Source organism: Mustelus asterias, chromosome 28 (genome assembly GCF_964213995.1).
Source record: "Mustelus asterias chromosome 28, sMusAst1.hap1.1, whole genome shotgun sequence".
Lineage (NCBI taxonomy): Eukaryota > Metazoa > Chordata > Chondrichthyes > Carcharhiniformes > Triakidae > Mustelus > Mustelus asterias.
Genome location: NC_135828.1, coordinates 27,969,613 through 27,995,920, shown reverse-complemented (window position 1 = coordinate 27,995,920; position 26,308 = coordinate 27,969,613). Strand labels below are relative to the sequence as shown.

Sequence of the window (26,308 nt, the reverse complement as noted above, 5' to 3'; positions counted from 1 at the left end):
AAAGTCTGACAGCAGCAGGGAAGAAGCTGTTCTTGAGTCGGTCGGTACGTGACCTCAGACTTTTGTATCTTTTTCCCAATGGAAGAAGGTGGAAGAGAGAATGCCCGGGGTGAGTGGGGTCCTTGATTATGCTGGCTGCTTTTCCGAGGCAGCGGGAAGTATAGACAGAGTCAATGGATGGGAGGCTGGTTTGCGTTATGGATTGGGCTACATTCACGACCTTTTGTAGTTCCTTGCGGTCTTGGGCAGAGCAGGAGCCCATACCAAGCTGTGATACAACCAGAAAGAATGCTTCCTATGGTGCATCTGTAAGAACAAGAGTAAAAGATAGAATTGGAGGGTATGCTGGGCACAGCTTGCCAGGAGTCACCTCGCTGCGGCGCCATCTTGGATTTTTACCGGGTTCTGCTCACCAGGTTGCTGCTGGCTGGAGCGAGGTACAACTCCCAGAATGGAGGAATGGTGTGTGCAATCAGTACAAAGCTGCAGAATCCTTACACAATGAGGTTTCATTCTTCTTTCACTTTCACACCAACTCCTTTTTTCCATCTAAGATAAAAGCAAATGGCTGCGGATTCTGGAATCTGAAACAAAATCAGAAAATGCTGGAAAATCTCCGAGCTGACGAAGAGTTATCCAGACTTGGCTCTGTTCTCTCTCCACAGACGCTGTCAGATCTGTTGGGATTTTCCAGCATTTTCTCTCTTTTGGTTATGAAGACATTGAGGTTTATATTCTGCTCAGTTAAATCTTATAAACCACGCTGCTACTACATTACATTCTTCTCTTCAACGTGTCAAACACACGCAAGGATTAGTGAAACAATAATGTAGGATTTTTAATGGAATCTGTGAGGCATCCTCTGACCTTGGTCCCTGCTGCTTCTACACTGATAACATTCCTGGCACTTATGCATTACATCTGCTGTTAATGATAACAGTGATTGGCAGTAGTTTAAGAAATGTTTTTAAAGTTTATTTATTAGTGTCACAAGTAAGGCTTACATTAACACTGCAGTGAAGTTACTGTGAAAATCCCCTAGTCGCCACACTCCGGTGCCTGTTCGGGTACACTGAGGGAGAACTTAGCACGGCCAATGCACCCTAACCAGCACGTCTTTCGGACTGTGGGAGGAAACCGGAGCGCCCGGAGGAAACCTATGCAGGCACGGGGAGAACGTGCAAACTCCGCACAGACTGTGACCCAAGCCGGGAATCGAACCTGGGTCCCTGGGCACTGTGAGGCAGCAGTGCTGATCACTGTGCCACCCCCATCCCGTATCATCCCGTATCCAGCCTCCCCTTGCCGGTAGCGATATACTGATTGCTACATCTCAGCAAAACCAAATTCATCACCTTCAGTGTCTGATTTCAGCAGAGGCACAGTCCCAGACCGTTTGTATAATCAGTTCCCGTTGATTCAGTTCCTGTTTTCAATCAACTCATCTTCAAATTCTCCAGGCACATTTTGTTCAGGGACGGACACAGTGTTGTCATTTTTTTGGTGTGGTTATCACTTAGAGTCAGGGCACTGTGACAGAAATAGAATTTGATAAATGGCACATTGTGTAAGATCAGTGTGGGAAAAACACAGTGTGGATGAAGAGGGGATGTGAGTGGTGGGGAGGCTCGACTATTAATCCAGAAACTCAACTAATGTTCTGGGGGACCCGGGTTCGCATCCCATCACGGCAGCTGATGGAATTTGAATACAGTAAAAAAAAATATCTGGAATTAAGAATCTACTGATGACCGTGAAACCATTGTCGATTATCGGAAAAACCCGTCTGGTTCACTAATGCCCTTTAGGGAAGGAAGGAAATCTGCCATCCTTACCCGGTCTGGCCTACATGTGACTCCAGAGCCACAGCAATGTGGTTGACTCTCAACTGCCCTCCAAGGGCAACTAGGGATGGGCAATAAATGCTGGCCCAGCCGGCGACGCCCATGCCCCAGAAACAAATTTTTTTTTAAAAAAAGTCAGCGAGGGGCCCAGCTTGTGTTTAGGATCTTTTTTCAGGAATGCTCAGGCAATCAGTTTAAGTTCTTTAAACTCTTCCTACGACCACATTAGTGTTGCCAACCCTCCAGAACTGGCCTGGAGTCTTCAGGAATTGAAGGTCAAACTCCAGGAGGCTGCGACTCTGGAGAACCATCGCCGGGAGAAGAAGTTTGTCATTTTCATTTAATATTTCTCTTTACCAAGTGTGAACATTTAAACATGGGACAAAAAAAGGCAGTCAAGCATCATCCATTTGGACAATGAGTCTTTTTGCTTTCTAATTGGTTAGGCATCTTTTTGGCCAACCAGATAAACTAAATCAAATAAACTGAGGGAGAAGGTAACGGGGCAGCCCCTTCAAAATAAACCAAAGTGGGAAGGAAACTTAAAACATCAAATCAAAATGTGATTCAAAAGGTCAATAATACCCCAGTGCCTGCAGCTCCAATTGGTTAGAAAGGCACTACGTCACAAGGATAGATGTATCTTCAATTTGGTATTTGCTGCTCCCAATTTATTTAGTGTCACAAGTCGGCTTACATTAACACTGCAATGAAGTTACTGTGAAAATCCCCTAGTCGCCACTCTCCGGCGCCTGTTCGGGTACACTGAGGGAGAATTTTAGCATGGCCAATGCACCTAACCAACACGTCTTTCAGACTGTGGGAGGAAACCAGAACACCCGGAGGAAACCCACACAGACACGGGGAGAATGTGCAGACTCCACACAGACAGTGACCCAAGCTAGGAATCGAACCCGGGTCCCTGGCGCTGTGAGGCAGCAGTGCTCACCACTGTGCCACCGTGCCACCCCCATGCAGGGGACCCCAATTGGAAGTAAATACCAAATTGAATTGGAGTTCAAACACAAACTATACTGCTTTGAAACCATTTTTACTTTCAGCTATATTACAATTGCCAACATTTCAATATGTGCAATGTAATCCCTCAATGGCCGGTTTAAGTTCAGGACACAAGGTCATCCCGTACCCAGCCTCCCTTAGAAGGGACAAATTTCAACAGATGATCTGGTCAGACCACATTGGGAGTATTGTGAGCAGTTTTGGGCCCCGTATCTGAGGAAGGATGCGCTGGCCTTGGAAAAGGTCCAGAGGAGGTTCACAAGAATGATCCCTGGAATGAAGAGCTTGTCGTATGAGGAACGGTTGAGAACTCTGGGCCTGTACTCATTGGAGTTTAGAAGGATGAGGGGGGATCTTATTGAAACTTACAGGATACTGAGAGACCTGGATAGAGGAGACGTGGAGAGGATGTTTCCACTAGTAGGAAAAACTAGAACCAGAGGGCACAACCTCAGGCTAAAGGGACAATCCTTTAAAACAGAGATGCGGAGGAATTTCTTCAGTCAGAGAGTGGTGAATCTGTGGAACTCTTTGCCGCAGAAGGCTGTGGAGGCCAGGTCATTGAATGTCTTTAAGACAGAGATAGATAGGTTCTTGATTAATAAGGGGATCAGAGGTAATAGGGATGAGAAAAATATCAGCCATGATTGAATGGCGGAGCAGACTCGATGGGTTGAGTGGCCTAATTCTGCTCCCATATCTTATGGTCTTATGTTCTTAAGGTCACATAATTATCCCTTTCAATCTGCTTTCCTAAAGGTGCTGACCCACTCATTCTAGGCACAGTTCCACAAAGGTATTTGGCAGTTTGCCCAAGTTATGAAAGGGAAGATGGTACCAGACTGGGCATCAAAACGTCTCATTGTCTTGGCTCTCAGGTGAAGAATGATGACTTGGATTAAAGACTGACATCATTCCGAGGTGAACGATTGCCATTGTCCACTTCCGGAATGTCATGGAGAGTGAATATTTTCCTTAACTTGTCACTGGTGCCCGTGGTTATTGGCGACTGTACATCTTTAACCCCTTGGGGTGTGCATCTACTAATAGAAGAAACATATGGCCCATTAATGGCCCAACAAAATCCAAGTGTAGCCTCGCTCGTCGTCAGTCTGGCCACTCCCATGGATGCAGATTGGCCGGTTGATGTGAAGCTTGTTGAGCTTCACAACTAGGCCACTGGCTAACCATCATTTCCATTTCCCTGTCCGGCCCCCACACATAACTCCTGGCCGGGGCCTTCATTCTACTCTGACTCGGGTGACAGTCGTGCAATCCTTGTAACATCTCCCCTGAGGTGGGGCTATAACTCTGCCATCTCTGTACCCTTACTGATTGGTGGCACGGCTTATCATCTCTGAGTAGACCTAACAATGGCTTGTGGTCTGAGAGTATTGTAAAATGTTGGCCATAAATATACGGATGGAACTTTTTGACCGTGTGGACTTTCCTTGTCTATTTGGGAGTATTTCCCCTCTGCATTGGACAGCATTCCAGAAGTGAAGGCAATGGATCTTTCTGCTCCATCAGGCATCCAGTGGGACGAAACAGCTCCCTCTGAGCCTGCTCTGCCATTCATTATGATCATGGCTGATCATCCAACTCAATCGCCTGATCACGCCTCCTAACTGACAATCCTATACAATACAATCCTAACTGATTCATTCTCTCCTCATACATCAGTCCTGCCATCTCAGGAATCAGCCTGGTAAACCTTCTCTGCACTCCCTCTAGAGCAAGAACGTCCTTCCTCAGATAAGGAGACCAAAACTGCACATAATATTCCAGGTGTGGCTTTACCAAGGCCCTGTTATAATTGCAACAACACATCCCTGCTCCTGTACTCGAAACCTCTTGCTTTCAAGGCCAACATGCCATTTGCCTTTTATACTGCAGGTTTACCTTCAGTGACTGGTGTACGGGGCCACCCAGGTCTCTTTGCACACTCCCCTCTCCTAATTTATGGCCATTCAGATTATAATCGGCCTTCCTGTTTCTGCTACCAAAGTGGATAACCTCACATTTATCCATATTATACTGCATCTGCCATGCATTTGCCCACTCAATTTGTCCAAATCACACTGAAGCATCTCTGCATCCTCCTCACAGCTCACCCTCCCGCCCAGCTTTGTGCCATCTGCAAATTGAGAAATATTATATTTGGTTCGCGCATCTAAATCATTAATATATATTGTGAATAGCTGGGTCCTAGCACCGATCCCCGTGGCACCCCACTAGTTACTGCCCGCCAATTTGGAGTTTATTCCTACTCTGTTTCCTGTCTGCTGATCAGTTTTCTATCCATCTCAATACACTGCCCCCAATTTTAATTTTACACACTAATCTCTTATGTGGGACTTTGTTGAAAGCCTTTTGAAAGTCCAAATACATCATATCCACTGGTTCCCCCTCATCAACTCTACTAGTTACATCCTCAAAGAATTCCAGTAGATTTCATGGAATCATAGAATCCCTACAGTGCAGAAGGAGGCCATTTAGCCCATTGAGTCTGCAACGATTCTCCGACAGAGTATCTTACCCAGCCCTATCCCCGTAACCCCACGCACATACCTCACTAGTTCCCTTAACCTGCACATCTTGGAACACTGGGGTCCCAACACTGATCCCTGTGGTACCTCACTAGTCACTGCCTGCATTTGGAAAAGACCCGTTTATTCCTACTCTTTGCTTTCTGTCTGCAAACCAGTTTTCTACCCATCTCGGTACACTATCCCTAATCTAATGAGCTTTAATTTTACATGCTAATCTCTGAGACACAATTTAGCATGGCCAATCCACCTAACCCGCACATCTTTGGACTGTGTGAGGAAACCGGAGCACCCGGAGGAAACCCATGCAGACATGGGGAGAACGTGCAAACTCCACACACACACTGACCCGAGGCCGGAATTGAACCCTGGGTCCCTGGCGCGAGGCAGCAGTACTAACCACTATGTCAAGCATGATTTCCCTTTCTTAAATCCAAGCTGATTCTGCCCAATCCTGCTACTGTTTTCCAAGTGCTATAAAATCTTTGATGATGGATTCTGGAATTTTCCTCACTACCGATATCAGGCTGGCTGGTCTATAATTGCGTTTTCTCTCAACCTCCCTTTTTAAATAGTGGAGTGACATTAGCTACCTTCCAACCTGTAGGAACTGTTCCAGAATGTATAGAATCCTGAAAGATGACCATCAATACATCCACTATTTCTCAGGCCACTTCCTTGAGTATTCTGGAGTGTAGATTATCAGGCCCTGAGGATTTATCAGCCTTCAATCTCATCTGTTTCCCCAACACCGTTTCTCTACTGATCCTGATTTCCTTCAGTTCCTCCCTCTCACTAAACCCTGCCTTCCCCAACATTTCTGGTACGTTATTTGTGTTCTCCTTTGTGAAGATGGAACCAAAGTATGTATTCAGCTGGTCAGCCATTTCCTTGTTCCCCGTTATAAATTCCCCTGTTTCTGACTGTAAGGGAACTACCTTGGTCTCCATCAATCTGTTTCACCTCACATACCTACAGGAACTTTTACAATCAGTGTGTATGTTCCCCACCAGCACTTCTCCCATTTCAGCCTGACCCCTGCTTCCCCAAAGCGTCTCGATACTTCTTCTAGGTTGGATCCATGTTCTTCGGGTGTGGAAGCAGTGGTCAGTGCGTTGTCCAGATAAACCATTACATTGGGGGTGTCTTGTAATAGGCCCTCCATGCTGGAAAATGATGGGACTCCAAAAGGCAACCTTGTTTACTGATACAATCCCCTGTGCACGTTGATTGTCACCAGTCTTTGCCCGTCAGCATCCAGCTGCCTGGGTGCGTTGATCTTTCAGAGAGTCAGTATAATCTCAGTGGGCCGAATGGCCTCCTCTGCACTGTGTTGGCATGGACTGTGGCTGCCACTCCTGGATTGACTTTGAGTGCTTTTCCGTTTACCAGTAAGATTATGTCCATTGGGGGCACCTTTCTTTACTGGACCTGCTTTAGGGTGAGCGACTCAGATTCCTAATTGTTTAAGGGGTTATGTATTTTTTTGCACTGACTAATGGTTGCTGTGCTCTGCACCGTGACTCTGTGACCTTTCTTGTTACACTTGAAAGACACACAGTCCTTGCATCGACAAACCTCTTGGGAGTGTTCTCCCCCCCACATCAAAAACACACTTCAGCCCTCACTGCTGCACTTCTCCTATCGGGCACTGTTGTACCCGCTCCAGGGCTGCTTGGCACCACAGCCATTTCCCGCCACAAATAATTTACCTTATTTGGCACACCTTGCAACTCTGATACTCCCTCCTCCACGCGTTCAGTCGCCTGAGCCAGCGCCACAGCTTTTCCCAAGGTGATTTTGGTCTCTGCCAGTACTTCTTCGTATTGTTAAACTGTTTATACCACAGACCATTCTGTCCCTTAACATTCCTGCTAATGCTGGCCTGAATTTGCAGTGTTCTGCCAGTCTTCCCATTCAGCTCGAGACTGTTCCCCTCCCGCCCACTCACAGACTGCCGTATGAAATATCTCAGCATTACAATCGAGGGACGGGGGTTAAAATGATTTTTTTGGCCAGCCCCACAATCTGGTCAAAAGACTTTGGGAGGAATTTAACGAACAAGAATCCAAGGGCCAAACGAACGAGAAAACGGGAGAGTTTCAGACTCGTTTTTTTTGGGCGGGTTTGAAAATGGATTCTTATGGCGCTTAGTGCAATAAAAGTAGCAGGATGCGATTCTCGCCAGCAGGGGGTAGGGTGGAGCCTCAGCTCGCCGGGGGAGCCGGCTGCTGAACTTTTGGAGCACCACTGCACACGCGCCCTGATCTCCCAATATACTGGGAGATCACCTGTCGCCCACCCCCCACCCTCCCCCGTGGACATTGGGACCCTACCTGCTGATCACGCCCCCTGCAGAGTTTGTTTCCTTTCTTGCCCCCACCACCACCCTCCCCCCTCCCCCTTCCCCCCTCCCCCCTCCCCACCCCTCCCCTCCCCCCTCCCTCCCCACCCCTCCCCACCCCACTCCAGGGTGCAAACCTGATTTTTCACCTCACGCCCGACCTTGCCACCTGAATGTTGGGTGACACAAGGTTGAAAAATCACGACTTTTGTGTCTGGAGATGTGACCACAGAGTGCAAGCAAAATAACTTTTTACTTATCTCCCGCAGTTATTCCTTTTGGGTGGCACGGTGGTTAGACTCACAGCACCGGCGACCTGGGTTCGATTCTGGCCTTAGGTCACTGTTTGTGCGGAGTCTGCACATTCTCCCCGTGTCTGCATGGGTTTCCTCCGGTGCTCCGGTTTCCTCCCACAGTCCAAAGATGTGCTGGTGTGGTGGATTGGCCCTGCTAAATTGCCCTTTAGTGTCAGGGGGACTAGCTAGGGTAAATGCGTGGAGTTACGGGGATAGGGCCTGGGTGGGATTGTTATTGGTGCAGACCCGATGGGCCGAATGGCCTCCTTCTGCACTGGAGGGAGTCTATGATTTGCAGCAAAGTAACATTACAGCCTTTCTATGTGTCGTCCCCAGTCATCGACCTTGGGGTAAAAAGATTCAGGGGGCGATGGTACCAGCTGTTCACCCCACATTTCTACTGCAGCGAGGTCGGAGAATTTGATTTTGGTTTGACTTATTTTTGTCACATGTATTAGTACACAGTGAAAAGTTCATACCGTTCATAGAGAAGGAAAGGAGAGGGTGCAGAATGTAGTGTTACAGCCATAGCTAGGGTGTAGAGAAAGATCAACTTAGTGCAAGGCAAGTCCATTCAAAAGTCTAACAGCAGCGGGGAAGAAGCTGTTCTTGAGTCGGTTGGTACGTGACCTCAGAGTTTTGTATCTTTTACCAGACGGAAGAAAGTGGAAGAGAGAATGTCCGGGGAGTGTGGGATCCTTAATTATGCTGGCTGCTTTGCCGTGGCAGCGGGAAGTGTAGACAGAGTCAATGGATGGGAGGCTGGTTTGCGTGATGGATTGGGCTACATTCACGACCTTTTGTAGTTTCTTGCGGTCTTGAGCAGAGCAGGAGCCCATACCAAGCTGTGATACAACCAGAAAGAATGCATTCTATGGGGCATCTGTAAAAGTTGGTGAGAGTCGTAGCTGACATGCCGAATTTCCTTAGTCTTCTGAGAAAGTAGCTTTCTTAACTATAGTGTCGGCATGGGGGACCAGGACAGGTTGTTGGTGATCTGGACACCTAAAAACCTGAAGCTCTCAACCCTTTTTACTTCATCCCCATTGATGTAGACAGGGGCATGTTCTCCTTTACGCTTCCTGAAGTCGATGACAATCTCCTTTTGTTGACATTGAGGGAGAGATTGTTGTCGCTGCACCAGTTCACCAGATTCTCTCTCTCATTCCTGTACTCTGTCTCGTCATTGTTTGAGATCCGACCCACTACGGTGGTGTCGCCAGCAAACTTGAAAATCGAGTTGGTGGGGAATTTGGCCGCACAGTCATAGGTGTATAAGGAGTATAGTAGGGGGCTGAGAACACAGCCTTGTGGGGCACCGGTGTTGAGGATGATCATGGAGGAGGTGTTGTTGCCTGTCCTTACTGATTGTGATCTGTGGGTTAGGAAGTTCAGGATCCAGTCGCAGAGGGAAGAGCCGAGCCCCAGGCCATGGAGTTTGGAGATGAGTTTCGTGGGAATAATGGTGTTGAAGGCTGAGCTGTAGTCAGTAAATAGGAGTCTGACATTTGGTATCTAGGTGTTGCAGGGTTGAGTGCAGGGCCAGGGCCTCTGCTGTGGCCCTGTTGCGGCGGTAGGCGAACTGTAGTGGATCCAGGCAGTCTGTTTACAACGCCCAGCCAAATCTGTTCGCTGCAGCGGAATAGAAATATCCCACAGGTGTGAACGGCCGTAACATTCCAGCCTCGATCTTTCCAATCATATACATTGCGATATGAGTGTACCCTTCTTACACTCGATGCTCATCTCCTCCCCCGCTAGCTGGACACTGTGATCCCCAACGACTTTGGTGTTTTGCCTCAATGCCAATGTAATAGATCGACGGCGACTTGATGTGGCTTTAACAATAAAATACTCTATCAACAGAGAAATATATATAAACAAGGTCAGACTAGATTACAATGCGACTGCTCGAGTGAACTCCCTGGCTCCAACTGCGAGTCCCTCCTCAACCCGTGGCACACTCCCTCCTGCCGATTGGCTTAGCTTCCCACCGGGACGATCCATAGGGTCCTCGCTGATCACGTGACCCTTGGGAAATGCCCTCTTAATCATAGAAGAATCATAGAAACCCTACAGTGCAGAAAGAGGCCACTCAGCCCATCGGGTCCGCACCGACCATAATCCCACCCAGGCCCTACCCCCATATCCCTACATATTTACCCACCAATCCCTCTAACCTACGCATCTCAGGACACTAAGGGGCAATTTTAGCATGGCCAATCAACCTAACCCGCACATCTTTGGAGTGTGGGAGGAAACCGGAGCACCCGGAGGAAACCCACGCAGACACGAGGAGAATGTGCAAAACTCCACTCAGACGGTGACCCAAGCCGGGAATCGAACCCAGGTCCCTGGAGCTGTGAAGCAGCAGTGCTAACCACTGTGCTACCGTGCCGCCCTTAAAGGGCCACACTACTACACTATCAATTCCTCTTTCACTAGATTCTAAAATCCTCCCAACCCTCGGGCTATCTATTCTTTTTAGCCAACTTGGCCCCTTCCTTTTATTGAATGTGACCATTAATTCCTCTTGCTGGTCTCGTGGGGCCTCTTTCTCAGGGATGGGAGTAGCACCTTAAAGGAATGTCTATTTATTACAAATGATATATGAATTATTTAGATGTTAGTCATTGATTGCGTGCCACCCTGGAGGGCCGAATGGCCTCTCCCTGCAGTGCGCAACATGTGCCGATATAGGGTTGATGTTTTGGGAGGTTAATCAGATTTCCGTCATAGTTTGTTTAGTGAGTGTATGAGTAAAAGAGGGAGCCTCGGGTTCTGCTTCAACCTGAATTCTTGTCTGGAACAGGAAGCAGTAGGTTTCTGAAGATGAGTTTCGGCCTGATTCCAGCCCCACAGCTGCTGGCAGGCAGGATATCATTGCACAATCTGTGATTGCTGTGAGTCACTGCACAAACAGAGAGCTTTGCTTTTCTGCCACTGGGACAGTCTAGAATTATTCACAGCGAAAAACCACAATGCTCTCAGGGTCAGGGTGAAAGATCAAAGGGCAAGGTTCGAAGTAAAGTTTGAGGCAGTGGTAAGGCTTCCGGCATTGGCTCCAGACATTGCCTGTAACAGAAACGAGGTGTTGTAGTTTGCTGGATCTGGGTCAATGCAAATAAAAATTGAAGGCAGTGTACAATGTACCCAAACAGGCGGGGGAGTGTGGCGACTAGGGGACTTACACAGAAACGTCATTGCTTTGATTTATTATTGTCACGTGTATTAACATACAGTGAAAAGTATTGTTTCTTGCGTGCCATACAGACAAAGCATACCGTTCATAGAGAAGGAGAGGGTGCAGAATGTAGTGTTACAGTCATAGCTAGGGTGCAGAGAAAGATCAACTTAATGCGAGGTAGGTCCATTCAAAGTCTGACAGCAGCAGGGAAGAAGCTGTTCTTGAGTCGGTTGGTGCGTGACCTCAGACTTTTGTATCTTTTTCCTGACAGAAGAAGGTGGAAGAGAGAATGTCCGGGGGGGTGTGGGGTCCTTAATTATGCTGGCTGCTTTGCCGAGGCAGCAGGAAGCGTAGACAGAGTCATTGGATGGGAGGCTGGTTTGCGTGATGGATTGGGCTACATTCAAGATCTTTTGTAGTTTCCTGCGGTCTTGGGCAGAGCAGGAGCCCATACCAAGCTGCTATGCCAAATTTCCTTAGTCCTCTGAGAAAGTAGAGGCATTGGTGGAGTGTTAATGTAAGCCTACTCGTGACACTAATAAATAAAACTTACAATCTGGATTCAGATTTTAAATTTTAACGGTGCAGACAGTGAATAGAAGCAGGGAAGGATAGCAAATAGAAGCACAGCTTGGGATTGATAGTCTGTGTATCATAGATTCTGTGAGGAAATGACTTGTGTGAGAACAACAACCAGGGAAGGTTTAACAATGCAAGCTTGGAGTTTTGATAATCATAGAAACCCGACAGTGCAGAAAGAGGCCATTCGGCCCATCGAGTCTGCACCAACCACAATCCCACCCAGGCCCTCCCCCCATATCCCTACATATTTACCCACTAATCCCTCTAACCTACGCATCCCAGGACACTAAGGGGCAATTTTTAGCATGGCCAATCAACCTAACCCGCACATCTTTGGACTGTGGGAGGAAACCGGAGCACCCGGAGGAAACCCACGCAGACACGAGGAGAATGTGCAAACTCCACACAGACAGTGACCCAAGCTGGGAATCGAACCCAGGTCCCTGGAGCTGTGAAGCAGCAGTGCTAACCACTGTGCTACCGTGCCGCCCGTTTTTTAAAATCCAAAGACCTACGCAGAATAACTCCGCGATTCGAAACACGCAGCCCTCTATTCTGAAGTCATAGAAATCATAGAAACCCTACAGTGCAGAAGGAGGCCATTCGGCCCATAAGGACTCTCATTCACTGGTCCACACGGTTGTCACACCTCGTCCATCCCACTCTGCATCCACCTGGGAGCACACAAAATCTCCTTGGACAGATTAGCAATGTAGTGCCCGTTTAGAGGAGTGCAGAATCGTCCTTGACTAAAACAAGTCCACTTCATTCATGTTCTGTTGCTTGGTATCTTGCTCCTGTGTGAAATGGCTGCTGTCTCAGTCCGGTCCACAATGAATTCACTCCAAGGGTTCCAGTTCCAGGAGTCCACAACACTGGGCTGCCTAATCCCGTTCACCTCTTCCACCTTTGTCCTCCCAGCCTGATCTGTTAGTGTGCACACTAATCTTGTACCTCCACTATCTTATCAGACTCAGTTAGACACTCTCTCTCTCTAGGCTTGTGTAAAGTGCAAACACTCCGCTCTTTAGTCTCTCTGAATAGTGAAAGTCTTAAACCAGGAATCAATCTTCAGATCCTCCCCTGAACCTTTCCAAAGCCTCGCTCTCCCAGGCCATGTCAGGGGACAGGAAATGGACACAGTAAATTAACCAAGGGTTTTATTTGATTTTGTTGGTGTTGTTTGATGAGGTTGCTCATTACAAACAGCAGAAAGTTACTATAACACTATCTCCTCTCGCTAAACCCCGACCATTGCTTCCTTCTCCGTTCAGGGTATCTTTTGCCCACAGAATCTACAATTCTGCCGCAGCAAATTACAAACTTGCCGACAGCATGTGGTGGCCCAGCGGTCAGCACTGCTGCCTTACAGTGCTAGGGACCCGGGTAAAGGCCTCATAGGGTGCTCAATCGACCAACCACTGGCTTCCAAAATGTTCCATCAAATTAGTAAGATCGAATTACAGGATTGTTACAGAGCAGAAAGAGGCCATTTGGCCCATCATGTCTGCACTCGCTCTCCAAATGAGAATTGTGACTTAGTGCCTTTCCCCTGTGCCATTCCCCAGCCTTTTCCCTGTGCCATTCTCTGGCTTTCCCCCACACATTGTTTCTTTTCTAATAATCATTCTAATGTCCTCTTGAATGCCTCCATTGAAGCTGCCTCCAACACACTTCCAGGCAGAACATTCCAGACCCCAACCACTCGCTGGGCGAAGAAGATTTTTTTCTCACATCACATTTGCTTCTTTTGTAAATCACTTTAAATCTGTGCCCTCTCGTTCTCGATCCTTTCCGAGCGGGAATAGTTTCTCCCCCTCTACTCTGTCCAGCCCCCTCATGATTTTGAACGTCCCTATCAAATCTCCTCTCCGAAGAGAACAGTCCCAACCTTTCCAATCTATCCTTGTAACTGAAGTTTCTCATCCCTGGAACCATTCTTGTTATCCTCTTCTGCACTCTCTCCAATGCGTGGAGGGTGCTTTATTCTGTGCCTAACCCCGTGCTGTACAAATCCTGGGAGTGTTTGATGGGGACAGTGTAGAGGAAGCATTACTCTGTATCTAACCCCCTGCTGTACAAATCCTGGGAGTGTTTGACGGGGACAGTGTAGAGGGAGCTTTACTCTGTATCTAACCCCGTGCTGTACCTGTCCTGGGAGTGTTTGATGGGGACAGTGTAGAGGGAGCTTTACTCTGTGTCTAACCCCGTGCTGTACCTGTCCTGGGCGTGTTTGATGGGGACAGTGTAGAGGGAGCATTACTCTGTATCTAACCCCCTGCTGTACAAATCCTGGGTGTGTTTGATGGGGACAGTGTAGAGGAAGCTTTACTCTGTGTCTAACCCCGTGCTGTACCTGTCCTGGGCGTGTTTGATGGGGACAGTGTAGAGGGAGCATTACTCTGTATCTAACCCCGTGCTGTACCTGTCCTGGGAGTGTTTGATGGGGACAGTGTAGAGGGAGCATTACTCTGTATCTAACCCCGTGCTGTACCTGTCCTGGGAGTGTTTGATGGGTACTTATCGGGTACTTACCTAACGAAGGGGCAGCGCTCCGAAAGCTAGTGGCTTTTACTACCAAATAAACCTGTTGGACTTTAACCTGGTGTTGTGAGACTTCTTACTGTGTTTACCCCAGTCCAATGCCGGCAGCTCCACATCGTGTTTGATGGGGACAGTGTAGAGGGAGCTTTACTCTGTATCTAACTCCATGCTGTACCTGTCCTGGGAGTGTTTGATGGGGACAGTGTAGAGGGAGCTTTACTCTGTATCTAACTCCATGCTGTACCTGTCCTGGGAGTGTTTGATGGGGACAGTATAGAGGGAGCTTTACTCTGTATCTAACTCCATGCTGTACCTGTCCTGGGAGTGTTTGATGGGGACAGTGTAGAGGGAGCTTTACTCTGTATCTAACCCCGTGCTGTACCCGTCCTGGGAGTGTTTGATGGGGACAGTGTAGAGGGAGCTTTACTCTGTATCTAACCCCGTGCTGTACCTGTCCTGGGAGTGTTTGATGGGGACAGTGTAGAGGGAGCTTTACTCTGTATCTAACCCCGTGCTGTACCTGTCCTGGGCGTGTTTGATGGGGACAGTGTAGACGGAGCTTTACTCTGTATCTAACCCCGTGCTGTACCTATCCTGGGAGTGTTTGATGGGGACAGTGTAGAGGGAACTTCACTCTGTATCTAACCCCGTGCTGTACCTGTCCTGGGAGTGTTTGATGGGGACAGTGTAGAGGGAGCTTTACTCTGTATCTAACCCCGTGCTGTACCTGTCCTGGGAGTGTTTGATGGGAACAGTGTAGACGGAGCTTTACTCTGTACCTAACCCCGTGCTGTACCTATCCTGGGAGTGTTTGATGGGGACAGTGTAGAGGGAACTTCACTCTGTATCTAACCCGTGCTGTACCTGTCCTGGGAGTGTTTGATGGGGACAGTGTAGACGGAGCTTTACTCTGTACCTAACCCCGTGCTGTACCTATCCTGGGAGTGTTTGATGGGGACAGTGTAGAGGAAACTTCACTCTGTATCTAACCTCGTGCTGTACCTGTCCTGGGAGTGTTTGATGGGGACAGTGTAGAGGGGGCTTTACTCTGTATCTAACCCCGTGCTGTACCTGTCCTGGGAGTGTTTGCTGTTAGTCTATTCCAGTTTCCAGGACTGAAATTCCTCGCCTCTGGTGATTTTTAAGGTCATTAACTGGTTCTGAGTTTAGTAGGACGTATTTGTCGAGATTGTTGTTGAATTGAGTTCCATTCTGATTGAATCTTGTCTCCTCTCGTTTCCAGATCGCTGGAGCTGGACTCCTGGCCATCACTTTCTGGGCCTGGAATGAAAAGGTAACGATTCCGGATACCAGCACCTTGGGAGTGAACACAAAATGCTCGAAATACTCAGCGAGTCAGCCAGCGGTTATGGAGAGAGAAGCAGAGTTCACGTTTCAGTAGAACCTTGGGAGTTAACACCTGAGATGAGGACTGTGGTGTAGCGGGGATTTTGTTTAAATTCTACTTGCTGTTTTCACACTGGGCTGTGAATGGTGCCCAGTGCTCCAATCCTGCCTGCTTTATGAAGACACCTGACCCCATGTGAACAATAAAGTAAATCTAATCTCCACACTGGACTTCACTCAGTCCAGTCCCACAGCGCCAGTGAGAATCTGCCGGAAGAACGGTCAAACCCAGTCTTTCACCTGATGCCTGGCCTGAACTGAGGGAGTTTGGACCACAGGGTTCTAAGGTGTTCTAGGCTACGTTACAACTATTTGTTGTTTAAGTTTATTTATTAGTGTCATAAGTAGGCTTACATTAACACTGGGGGGTGTTGCCAGCATTATTAACCCTGTTCTAAAATGAATTGAAGCATCAGCAAGAACTAGATATAAAAACCAACCTGTGAAGCAGGCAGCTTTGCGGGTTGTATGAGTTGCGTTTTCTACCTCCAGTGACTGAGTATTTTGTTCCTCTTGCACAGGGAGTGTTGAAGATTCAGTCCATTTCTGAGCTCAATGGTTTTGACCCGGTCTGGGTCATTCTCGTGGTTGGTGTGCTGACCTTCATTTTGGGATTCACTGGCTGTATCGGAGCTCTGCGAGAGAACATTTGCCTGCTGAAGTTTGTGAGTCTCTGTGCCAACTCCCTTTAAAGATATAACCCGGCCTCCGGGATGTCTAACACAAACTAGAATCCAGTTCCGCTCCTGTGCATGGCTCTGCTCCTCACCAAACTCCGGTGCTCTCTCTTTCTCTCGCTCTGTTCAACTAGAACTATCTCTGCCGCAGTCTCACAGATTTATCACTTACACTGTGTTCCCATTTTTGTGTATGCTGGGGGCGTGTGCCTGTGTGTGGGAGGGTGTGCCTGTGTGTGGGAGGGTGTGCCTGTGTGTGGGAGGGTGTGCCTGTGTGTGGGAGGGTGTGCCTGTGTGTGGGAGGGTGTGCCTGTGTGTGGGAGGGTGTGCCTGTGTGTGGGAGGGTGTGCCTGTGTGTGGGAGGGTGTGCCTGTGTGTGGGAGGGTGTGCCTGTGTGTGGGAGGGTGTGCCTGTGTGTGGGAGGGTGTGCCTGTGTGTGGGAGGGTGTGCCTGTGTGTGGGAGGGTGTGCCTGTGTGTGGGAGGGTGTGCCTGTGTGTGGGAGGGTGTGCCTGTGTGTGGGAGGGTGTGCCTGTGTGTGGGAGGGTGTGCCTGTGTGTGGGAGGGTGTGCCTGTGTGTGGGAGGGTGTGCCTGTGTGTGGGAGGGTGTGCCTGTGTGTGGGAGGGTGTGCCTGTGTGTGGGAGGGTGTGCCTGTGTGTGGGAGGGTGTGCCTGTGTGTGGGAGGGTGTGCCTGTGTGTGGGAGGGTGTGCCTGTGTGTGGGAGGGTGTGCCTGTGTGTGGGAGGGTGTGCCTGTGTGTGGGAGGGTGTGCCTGTGTGTGGGAGGGTGTGCCTGTGTGTGGGAGGGTGTGCGTGGGAGGGTGTGCGTGGGAGGGTGTGCGTGGGAGGGTGTGCGTGGGAGGGTGTGCGTGGGAGGGTGTGTGTGTGGGAGGGTGTGCGTGTGTGTGTGGGAGGGTGTGCGTGTGTGTGTGGGAGGGTGTGCGTGTGTGTGTGGGAGTTTGTGTGTGGGAGGGTGTGTGTGGGAGGGTGTGTGTGGGAGGGTGTGTGTGGGAGGGTGTGTGTGGGAGGGTGTGTGTGGGAGGGTGTGTGTGGGAGGGTGTGTGTGGAGGGTGTGTGTGTGTGTGTGGGAGGGTGTGCGTGTGTGTGTGTGTGGGAGGGTGTGTGGGAGGGTGTGTGTGTGGGAGGGTGGGAGTGTGTGAGGGGGGTGGGGGTGTGTGTGTGTGCGGGGGGGTGGGTGTGGGTGAGTGTGCGTGTTGGGGTGTGTATATATGCAGGGGGGGTGTATGCGGGGGGGGTGTGTGCACGTGGGGGTGTGTGCACGTGGGGGTGTGTGCACGTGGGGGTGTGTGCACGTGGGGGTGTGTGCACGTGGGGGTGTGTGCACGTGGGGGGTGTGTGCACGTGGGGGGTGTGTGCACGTGGGGGGTGTGTGCACGTGGAGTGGGGTGTGCACGTGGAGGTGTGTGTGCACGTGGGGGTGTGTGTGCACGTGGGGGTGTGTGCACGTGGGGGGGTGTGCACGTGGGGGTGTGTGCACGTGGGGGTGTGTGCACGTGGGGGTGTGTGCACGTGGGGGTGTGTGTGCACGTGGGGGGTGTGTGTGTGCACGTGGGGGGTGTGTGTGCACGTGGGGGGTGTGTGTGCACGTGGGGGGTGTGTGTGCACGTGGGGGGTGTGTGTGCACGTGGGGGGTGTGTGTGCACGTGGGGGGTGTGTGTGCACGTGGGGGGTGTGTGTGCACGTGGGGGGTGTGTGTGCACGTGGGGGGGGTGTGCACGTGGGGGGGTGGGGTGTTTGTGTGGGGGGGTATGTGTGTATGTGTGGGTGTGTGGGTGCGGGGGTGGTGTGCGTGTGGGGGGGTGGTGTGTGTGTGGGGGGGGTGGTGTGCGTGTCGGGGGGTGGTGTGCGTGTGGGGGGGGTGGTGTGCGTGTGGGGGGGGTGGTGTGCGTGTGGGGGGGGTGGTGTGCGTGTGGGGGGGGTGGTGTGCGTGTGGGGGGGTGGTGTGCGTGTGGGGGGGTGGTGTGCGTGTGGGGGGGGTGGTGTGCGTGTGGGGGGGTTGTGTGCGTGTGGGGGCGGTGCGTGTGTGGTGTGCGTGTGGGGGGGGTGGTGTGCGTGTGGGGGGGGTGGTGTGCGTGTGGGGGGGGTGGTGTGCATGTGGGGGGGGTGGTGTGCGTGTGGGGGGGGTGGTGTGCGTGTGGGGGGGGTGGTGTGCGTGTGGGGGTGTGGTGTGCGTGTGGGGGGGGTGGTGTGCGTGTGGGGGGGTGGTGTGCGTGTGGGGGGGGTGGTGTGCGTGTGGGGGGGGTGGTGTGCGTGTGGGGGGGGTGGTGTGCGTGTGGCGGGGGTGGTGTGCGTGTGGGGGCGGTGGTGTGCGTGTGGGGGGGGTGGTGTGCGTGTGGGGGGGGGTGGTGTGCGTGTGGGGGGGGGTGCGTGTGTGGTGTGCGTGTGGGGGGGTGGTGTGCGTGTGGGGGGGGTGGTGTGCGTGTGGGGGGGGTGGTGTGCGTGTGGGGGGGGTGGTGTGCGTGTGGGGGGGGTGGTGTGCGTGTGGGGGGGGTGGTGTGCGTGTGGGGGGAGTGGTGTGCGTGTGGGGGGGGTGGTGTGCGTGTGGGGGGGTTGTGTGCGTGTGGGGGGGTGCGTGTGTGGTGTGCGTGTGGGGGGGGTTGTGTGCGTGTGGGGGGGGTTGTGCGCGTGGGGGGGGTTGTGCGCGTGGGGGGGCGGTGTGCGTGTGGGGGCGGGTGTGTGTGTGTCGGGGGGGGGGGGTTGTGTGCGTGTGGGGGGGCGGTGTGCGTGTGGGGGGGGCGGTGTGCGTGTGGGGGGGGTTGTGTGCGTGTGGGGGGGGTTGTGTGCGTGTGGGGGGGGCGGTGTGCGTGTGGGGGGGGTGGTGTGCGTGTGGGGGGGGTTGTGCGCGTGGGGAGGGTTGTGCGCGTGGGGGGGGTTGTGCGCGTGGGGGGGCGGTGTGGGGGCGGGTGTGTGTGTGTCGGGGGGGGGGTTGTGTGCGTGTGGGGGGGGCGGTGTGCGTGTGGGGGGGGTTGTGTGCGTGTGGGGGGGGCGGTGTGCGTGTGGGGGGGGCGGTGTGCGTGTGGGGGGGGCGGTGTGCGTGTGGGGGGGGTGGTGTGCGTGTGGGGGGGGTGGTGTGCGTGTGGGGGGGGTGGTGTGCGTGTGGGGGGGGTGGTGTGCGTGTGGGGGGGTGGTGTGCGTGTGGGGGGGGTGGTGTGCGTGTGGGGGGGGTTGTGTGCGTGTGGGGGGGGTGCGTGTGTGGTGTGCGTGTGGGGGGGGTTGTGCGCGTGGGGGGGCGGTGTGTGTGTGTCGGGGGAATGTGAGCTTTTGGAGCTGGAGGCAGTTGGTTGAAATGAGGAAATGAAAGTGGGTTTGAGAAAGAAATGCCCAGTACAGAGCGAGTGAAGCGATTCCACAATGAACAGATTAAATCCAGCTCTGCCGTCCCACCATACATCAAACAACAAATAACAAAGACAATTACAGCACAGGAACAGGCCCTTTGGCCCTCCAAGCCTGCACCGACCATGCTGCCCGACTCAACTAAAACCCCCCCTACCCTTCCGGGGACCATATCCCTCTATTCCCATCCTATTTATGTATTTGTCCAGACACCCCTTAAAAGTCACTATCGTATCCGCTTCCACTCCTCCCCCGGCAACAAGTTCCAGGCACCCACCACCCTCTGTGTAAAAAAACTTGCCTCCTACATCTCCTTTAAACCTTGCCCCTCGCACCTGAAACCTGTGCCCCCGAGTAATTGACTCTTCCACCCTGGGAAAAAGCTTCTGACTATCCACTCTGTCCATGCCTCTCATGGGGTGGCACAGTGGTTAGCACTGCTGCCTCACAGTGCCATGGATCTGTGTTTGATTCCCGGCTTGGATCACTGTCTGTGTGGAGTTTTCACATTCTCCCTGTGTCTGCGTGGGTTTCCTCCGGGGGCTCCGGTTTCCCCCCACAGTTCAAAGATGTGCAGGTTAGGTGGATTGGCCATGCTTAATTGCCACTTAGTGTCAGGGAGATTAACTAGGGTAAATGCATGGGGTTATGGAGTAATGGGGATGGGGCCAGGATGGGATTGTGGTCGGTGCAGACTTGATGGGCTGAATGGCCTCCTTCTACACTGTAGGATTCTATGATTCTATGAATCATGTAGAGTTCTATCAGGTCGCCCCTCAACTTCTGTTGTTCCAGTGAGAACAAACCAAGTTTCTCCAACCTCTCCTCGTAGCTAATGCCCTCCATGCCAGGCAACATCCTGGTAAATCTTTTCTGTACCCTCTCCAAGCTTCCACATCCTTCTGGCAGTGTGGCGACCAGAATTGAACACTATATTCCAAGTGCGGCCTAACTAAGGTTCTATAAAGCTGCAACATGACTTGCCAATTTTTAAACTCAATACCCCGACCGATGAAGGCAAGCATGCCGTATGCCTTCTTGACTACCTTCTCCACCTGCACTACCACTATCATTGACCTGTGTACCTGTACACCCAGATCCCTCTGCCTATCAATACTCTTAAGGGTTCTGCCATTTACTGTATATTTCCTATCTGTAATAGACCTTCCAAAATGCATCACCTCACATTTGTCCGGATTAAACTCCATCTGCCATCTCTCTTGCCCAAGTCTCCAACTGATCTATATCCTGCTGTATCCTCCGATAGTCCTCATCGCTGTCCGCAAATCCACCAACCTTTGTGTCATCCGCAAACTTACTAACCAAACCAGTTAGATTTTCCTCCAAATCATTTATATATATTACAAACAGCAAAGGTCCCAGCACTGATCCCTGAGGAACACCACTTGTCACAGCCCTCCATTCAGAAATGCACCCTTCCACTGCTACCTTCTGTCTTACATGACCGAACCAGTTCTGTATCCATCTTGCCAGCTCACCTCTGATCCCATGTGACTTCACCTCTACCAGTCTGCCATGAGGACTTGTCAAAGGCCTTACTGAAGTCCATGTAGACAACATCCACTGCCGCACCCTCATCAATCATCTTCGTCACTTTCTCGAAAAACCCAATCACATTAGTGAGACACGACCTCCCCTCCCCAAAACCATGTTGCCTCTCGCTAATACGTCCACTTATTTCCAAGTGGGAGTAAATCCTGTCTCGAAGAATCCTCTCCAATAATTTCCCTACCACTGATGTAAGGCTCACCAGCCTGTAATTATCTAGATTATCCTTGCTACCCTTCTTAAACAAAGGAACACTATTCTCCAATCCTCTGGGACCTCCCCTGTAGCCAGTGAGGATACAAAAATTTCTCTCCAGGCCCCAGCAATTTCCTCCCTTGCCTCTCTCAGTATTTTGGGGTGTATCCCATCAGGCCCAGGGGACTTGTCTACCTTAATGTTTCTCAAGAACCCCAATACCTCCTCCTTTTTGATCTCAACATGACTCAAACTATCTACACATCCTTTCCCAGACTCATCAAGTGGGTGTGAGATTCGTGGTCACATGCTGCTGGAGTGGGTGACTAATGGAGAGTCTGAAATAAAGGAACTCGGTGTGATTTGGTTTTTTTGTGAATCATCTTCACAAATATTGGAATGATGACATGATCCCAACTTGTCATTCCCTGACGGAGATCGATGGATTCCAGTGATTTACATTCTGTGAAACCAGAGCTGGAGAATTTTAAATAAGACCATAAGATATAGGAGCAGAATTAGGCCACTCGGCCCATCGAGTCTGCTCCACCATTCAATCATGGCTGATATGTTCCTCATCCCCATTCTCCTGCCTTTTCCCCATAACCCCTGATCCCCTTATTAATCAAAAACCTATCTATCTGTCTTAAAGACACTCAATGACCTGGCCTCCACAGCCTTCTGCGGCAAAGAGTTCCACAGATCTACCACCTTCTGGCTGAAGAAATTCCTCCTCATCTCGGTTCTAAAGGGTCGTCCCTTTAGTCTGAGGCTGTGCCCTCAGATCCGAGTCTCTGCTAACACCTTCTCTGCTAACACTAATGCAAACACCTTCCCCACGTCCACTCTTTCCGGGCCTTTCAGTATTCTGTAAGTTTCAATGAGATTCCCCCTCAGCCTTCTAAACCCCTTCGAGTACAGACCCAGAGTCCTCAACCGTTCCTCATACGTCAAGCTTTTCATTCCTGGGATCATTCTTGTGAACCTCCTCTGGACCCTTTCCAAGGCCAGCACATCCTTCCTTAGATATCATAGAAATCATAGAAACCCTACAGTACAGAAACATGGGACCCAAACTTGCTCACAATACTCCAAATGGGGTCTGACCAGAGCCTTGTACAGTGTACCCGAAGTACATTCCCCTGCTTTTGTATTCTAGACCTCTCGACATGAATGTTAACATTGCATTTGCCTTCCTAACTACCAGCACTGAGGTTTAGATACACAATGCTCTGAAACTAGGATAGCGAGCAAGAGTCTACTTGACAATCTCCTCCTGGTCAGAGGTCAGGGAAATATTCACCTTCAGTAACAGCAAGGTTAAATTCTCTGTTTGGAGATTATTGGGAGATGAGAGATTAAAGATTTTGATCTTTGAGGTGCTGAGTGAGTCTTTGCCACGAGGCTTGATTTCTGGAGGGAGAGAGGGAATTTGTGAAGTTTATTTATTAGTCACAAGTAGGCTTACATTAACACTGCTATGAAGTTACTGTGAAAATCCCGTAGTGCCCACACTCCGGTGCCTGTTCGGGTACACTGAGGGAGAATTTAGCACGGCCGATGCACCTAACCAGCGTGTCTTTCAGACTGTGGGAGGAAACCAGAGCACCCGAAGGAAACCCACGCAGACACGGGGAGAACATGCAGACTCCTCACAGACAGTGACCCAAACCGGGAATCGAACCCGGGTCCTTGGCGCTGTGAGGCAGCAGTGCTAACCACTGTGCCACCGTGCCGTCCTGTCTGCCTTTAGCCTCTTTATCCCTTATAATTGGGATTATTGTAAATTCTGAAACCAGTCCATCTGATAACTTGGGATATTTACAACGTCTTACACAGTCAAGACTTTTACTTAGCATATCTGCCAATGTTTGCTGTTATCAGTTGAGCACGGTGGCATGGTGGTGAGCACTGCTGCCTCAGAGCGCCAAGGACCCGGGTTCGATTCCCGGCTCGGGTCACTGTCTGTGCGGAGTCTGCACGTTCTCCCCGTGCCTGCGTGGGTTTCCTCCGGGTGCTCCGGTTTCCTCCCACAAGGGTTAGGTGGATTGGCAATGCTAAATTGCCCCTTAGTGTCAGGGGGACTAGCTAGGGTAAATGCATGGGGTTATGGGGATAGGGCCTGGGTGGGATTGTGGTTGGTGCAGACGCGATGGGCCGAATGGCCTCCTTCTTCACTGTATGATTCTATGATGTCCCGCCTCATTCAGTAAAGGTCCCACATTAACTTTAGCCACCCGCTCCTTATCTATATTTCCACACTGTTTCTTACTGTTTGTTTTTATGCTGCATGCAAGTTCTCTCTCAAATTTCATTTTCTCCCTTATGAGAATTTTAGTCTTTTGCAGCTGGATCTTAAACCCCCCCCAGTTCTCTGGTCTACCCCTATCCCTATCCCTACCCCTACCCCTTACCACTTCGTATATCCTGCTTTTCAATTTAACATTATCCTTGGCCTGTGTTAACCATGGATTTTGCCTCTTTCTCCTGGAATCCCTCTTTTTGATTGGGATAAACTCTTGCTGAGCATTTAGGACCAGCTGTTTGAATATCTGCCACTGCTCATCGACTGACCTGGATCTTAGCTTGTTTACCCTTGGACAACTCCTCCCTCACACCATTAGAATTGTCCTTATTTAAGTTGAAGACGCTGGTTTTGGACCGATGGTGTTCACCCTCAAACTGTCACTCCCCCCCCCTATGGGTAGATTCCTTATTAAACCTTTCTCATGACACTGAGAATCTCTGGTCGTGTTCCCTCAGAGGGAGAGACAGCGAGCAGGAACTTCTCCCAGTCTTGCTGTTGCTTCTAACTGGGTCCAATCAAGGCTATTTTATTTTCCAGTTTTCAATAATCATTGGAACAATCTTCACGTTGGAACTTGCGGCGGGGATCCTTGCCTTCGTCTTCCAGGACTGGGTGAAGGAGCATGTTCAGAATTTTATCCGAGACAACATCAGTGTCTATCGAAACGACATCGATCTCCAAAACCTCGTTGACGCTGTCCAGAAATATGTACGTGTTCCTCACTCTCTCCGCGTACACACCGCCACTGTACCGGGGTGACACTGCGTCCCCGCGGCCACACCCTCCCTTCCCCTCTCCCTCTGTCTCCCTCCCCCTCTCCCTCTGTCTCCCTCCCCCTCTCCCTCTGTCTCCCTCCCCCTCTCCCTCTGTCTCCCTCCCCCTCTCCCTCTGTCTCCCTCCCCCTCTCCCTCTGTCTCCTTTCCCCTCTCCCTCTGTCTCCTTTCCCCTCTCCCTCTGTCTCCTTTCCCCTCTCCCTCCGTCTCCCTCCCCCTCTCCCTCTGTCTCCCTTCCCCTCTCCCTCTGTCCCCCTCCCCCTCCCCCTCCCCCACCCCCACCCTCACCCTCCCCCTCACCCTCACCCTCACCCTCACCCTCTCCCTCACCCCTCTTTCCTTCCCCCTCTTTCCTTCCCCCTCTTTCCTTCCCCCTCTTTCCTTCCCCCTCTTTCCTTCCCCCTCTTTCCTTCCCCCTCTTTCCTTCCCCCTCTTTCCTTCCCCCTCTTTCCTTCCCCCTCTTTCCTTCCCCCTCTTTCCTTCCCCCTCTTTCCTTCCCCCTCTTTCCTTCCCCGGGAATTATAGACCGGTGAGTCTCACTTCTGTTGTCGGCAAGATGTTGGAAAAAATTATAAGGGATAGGATTTATAGTTATTTGGAGAGTAATGAATTGATAGGTGATAGTCAGCATGGTTTTGTGGCAGGTAGGTCGTGCCTTACTAACCTTATTGAGTTTTTTGAGAAAGTGACCAAGGAGGTGGATGGGGGCAAGGCAGTGGACGTGGTATATATGGATTTTAGTAAGGCGTTTGATAAGGTTCACCATGGTAGGCTTCTGCAGAAAATGCAGATGTATGGGATTGGGGGTGATCTAGGAAATTGGATCAGGAATTGGCTAGCGGATAGGAAACAGAGGGTGGTGGTTGATAGTAAATATTCATCATGGAGTGCGGTTACAAGTGGTGTACCTCAGGGATCTGTTTTGGGGCCACTGCTGTTTGTAATATTTATTAATGATCTGGATGAGGGTATAGTTGGGTGGATTAGCAAATTTGCTGATGACACCAAAGTCGGTGGTGTGGTAGACAGTGAGGAAGGGTGTCGTAGTCTGCAGGAAGACTTAGACAGGTTGCAAAGTTGGGCCGAGAGGTGGCGGATGGAGTTTAATGCGGAGAAGTGTGAGGTAATTCACTTTGGTAGGAATAACAGTTGTGTTGAGTATAGGGCTAACGGGAGGACTTTGAATAGTGTGGAGGAGCAGAGGGATCTAGGTGTATGTGTGCATAGATCCCTGAAAGTTGGGAATCAAGTAGATAAGGTTGTTAAGAAGGCATATGGTGTCTTGGCGTTTATTGGTAGGGGGATTGAATTTAGGAGTCGTAGCGTTATGTTGCAACTGTACACAACTCTGGTGCGGCCGCACTTGGAGTACTGTGTGCAGTTCTGGTCCCCACATTACAGGAAGGATGTGGAGGCTTTGGAGAGGGTGCAGAGGAGGTTTACCAGGATGTTGCCTGGTATGGAGGGGAGATCCTATGAGGAGAGGCTGAGGGATTTGGGATTGTTTTCGCTGGAAAGGCGGCGGCTAAGAGGGGATCTTATTGAAACATATAAGATGATTAGAGGTTTAGATAGGGTGGATAGTGATAGCCTTTTTCCTCTGATGGAGAAATCCAGCACGAGGGGGCATGGCTTTAAATTGAGGGGGGGTAGTTATAG

General features: G+C 50.7%; 1 protein-coding gene across 1 annotated transcript in view; it reads left to right on the top strand.

The window, feature by feature from the left end:
- LOC144480354 (tetraspanin-14-like) overlaps window positions 1-26,308 on the top strand; it is a 59,336-nt gene that overhangs the window by 18,627 nt on the left and 14,401 nt on the right. The window contains exons 3-5 of the mRNA XM_078199771.1: window positions 15,610-15,660; window positions 16,295-16,438; window positions 24,414-24,584. Coding sequence (XP_078055897.1) covers window positions 15,610-15,660; window positions 16,295-16,438; window positions 24,414-24,584 — 366 coding nt within the window. The remainder of the gene's footprint in view (window positions 1-15,609; window positions 15,661-16,294; window positions 16,439-24,413; window positions 24,585-26,308) is intronic.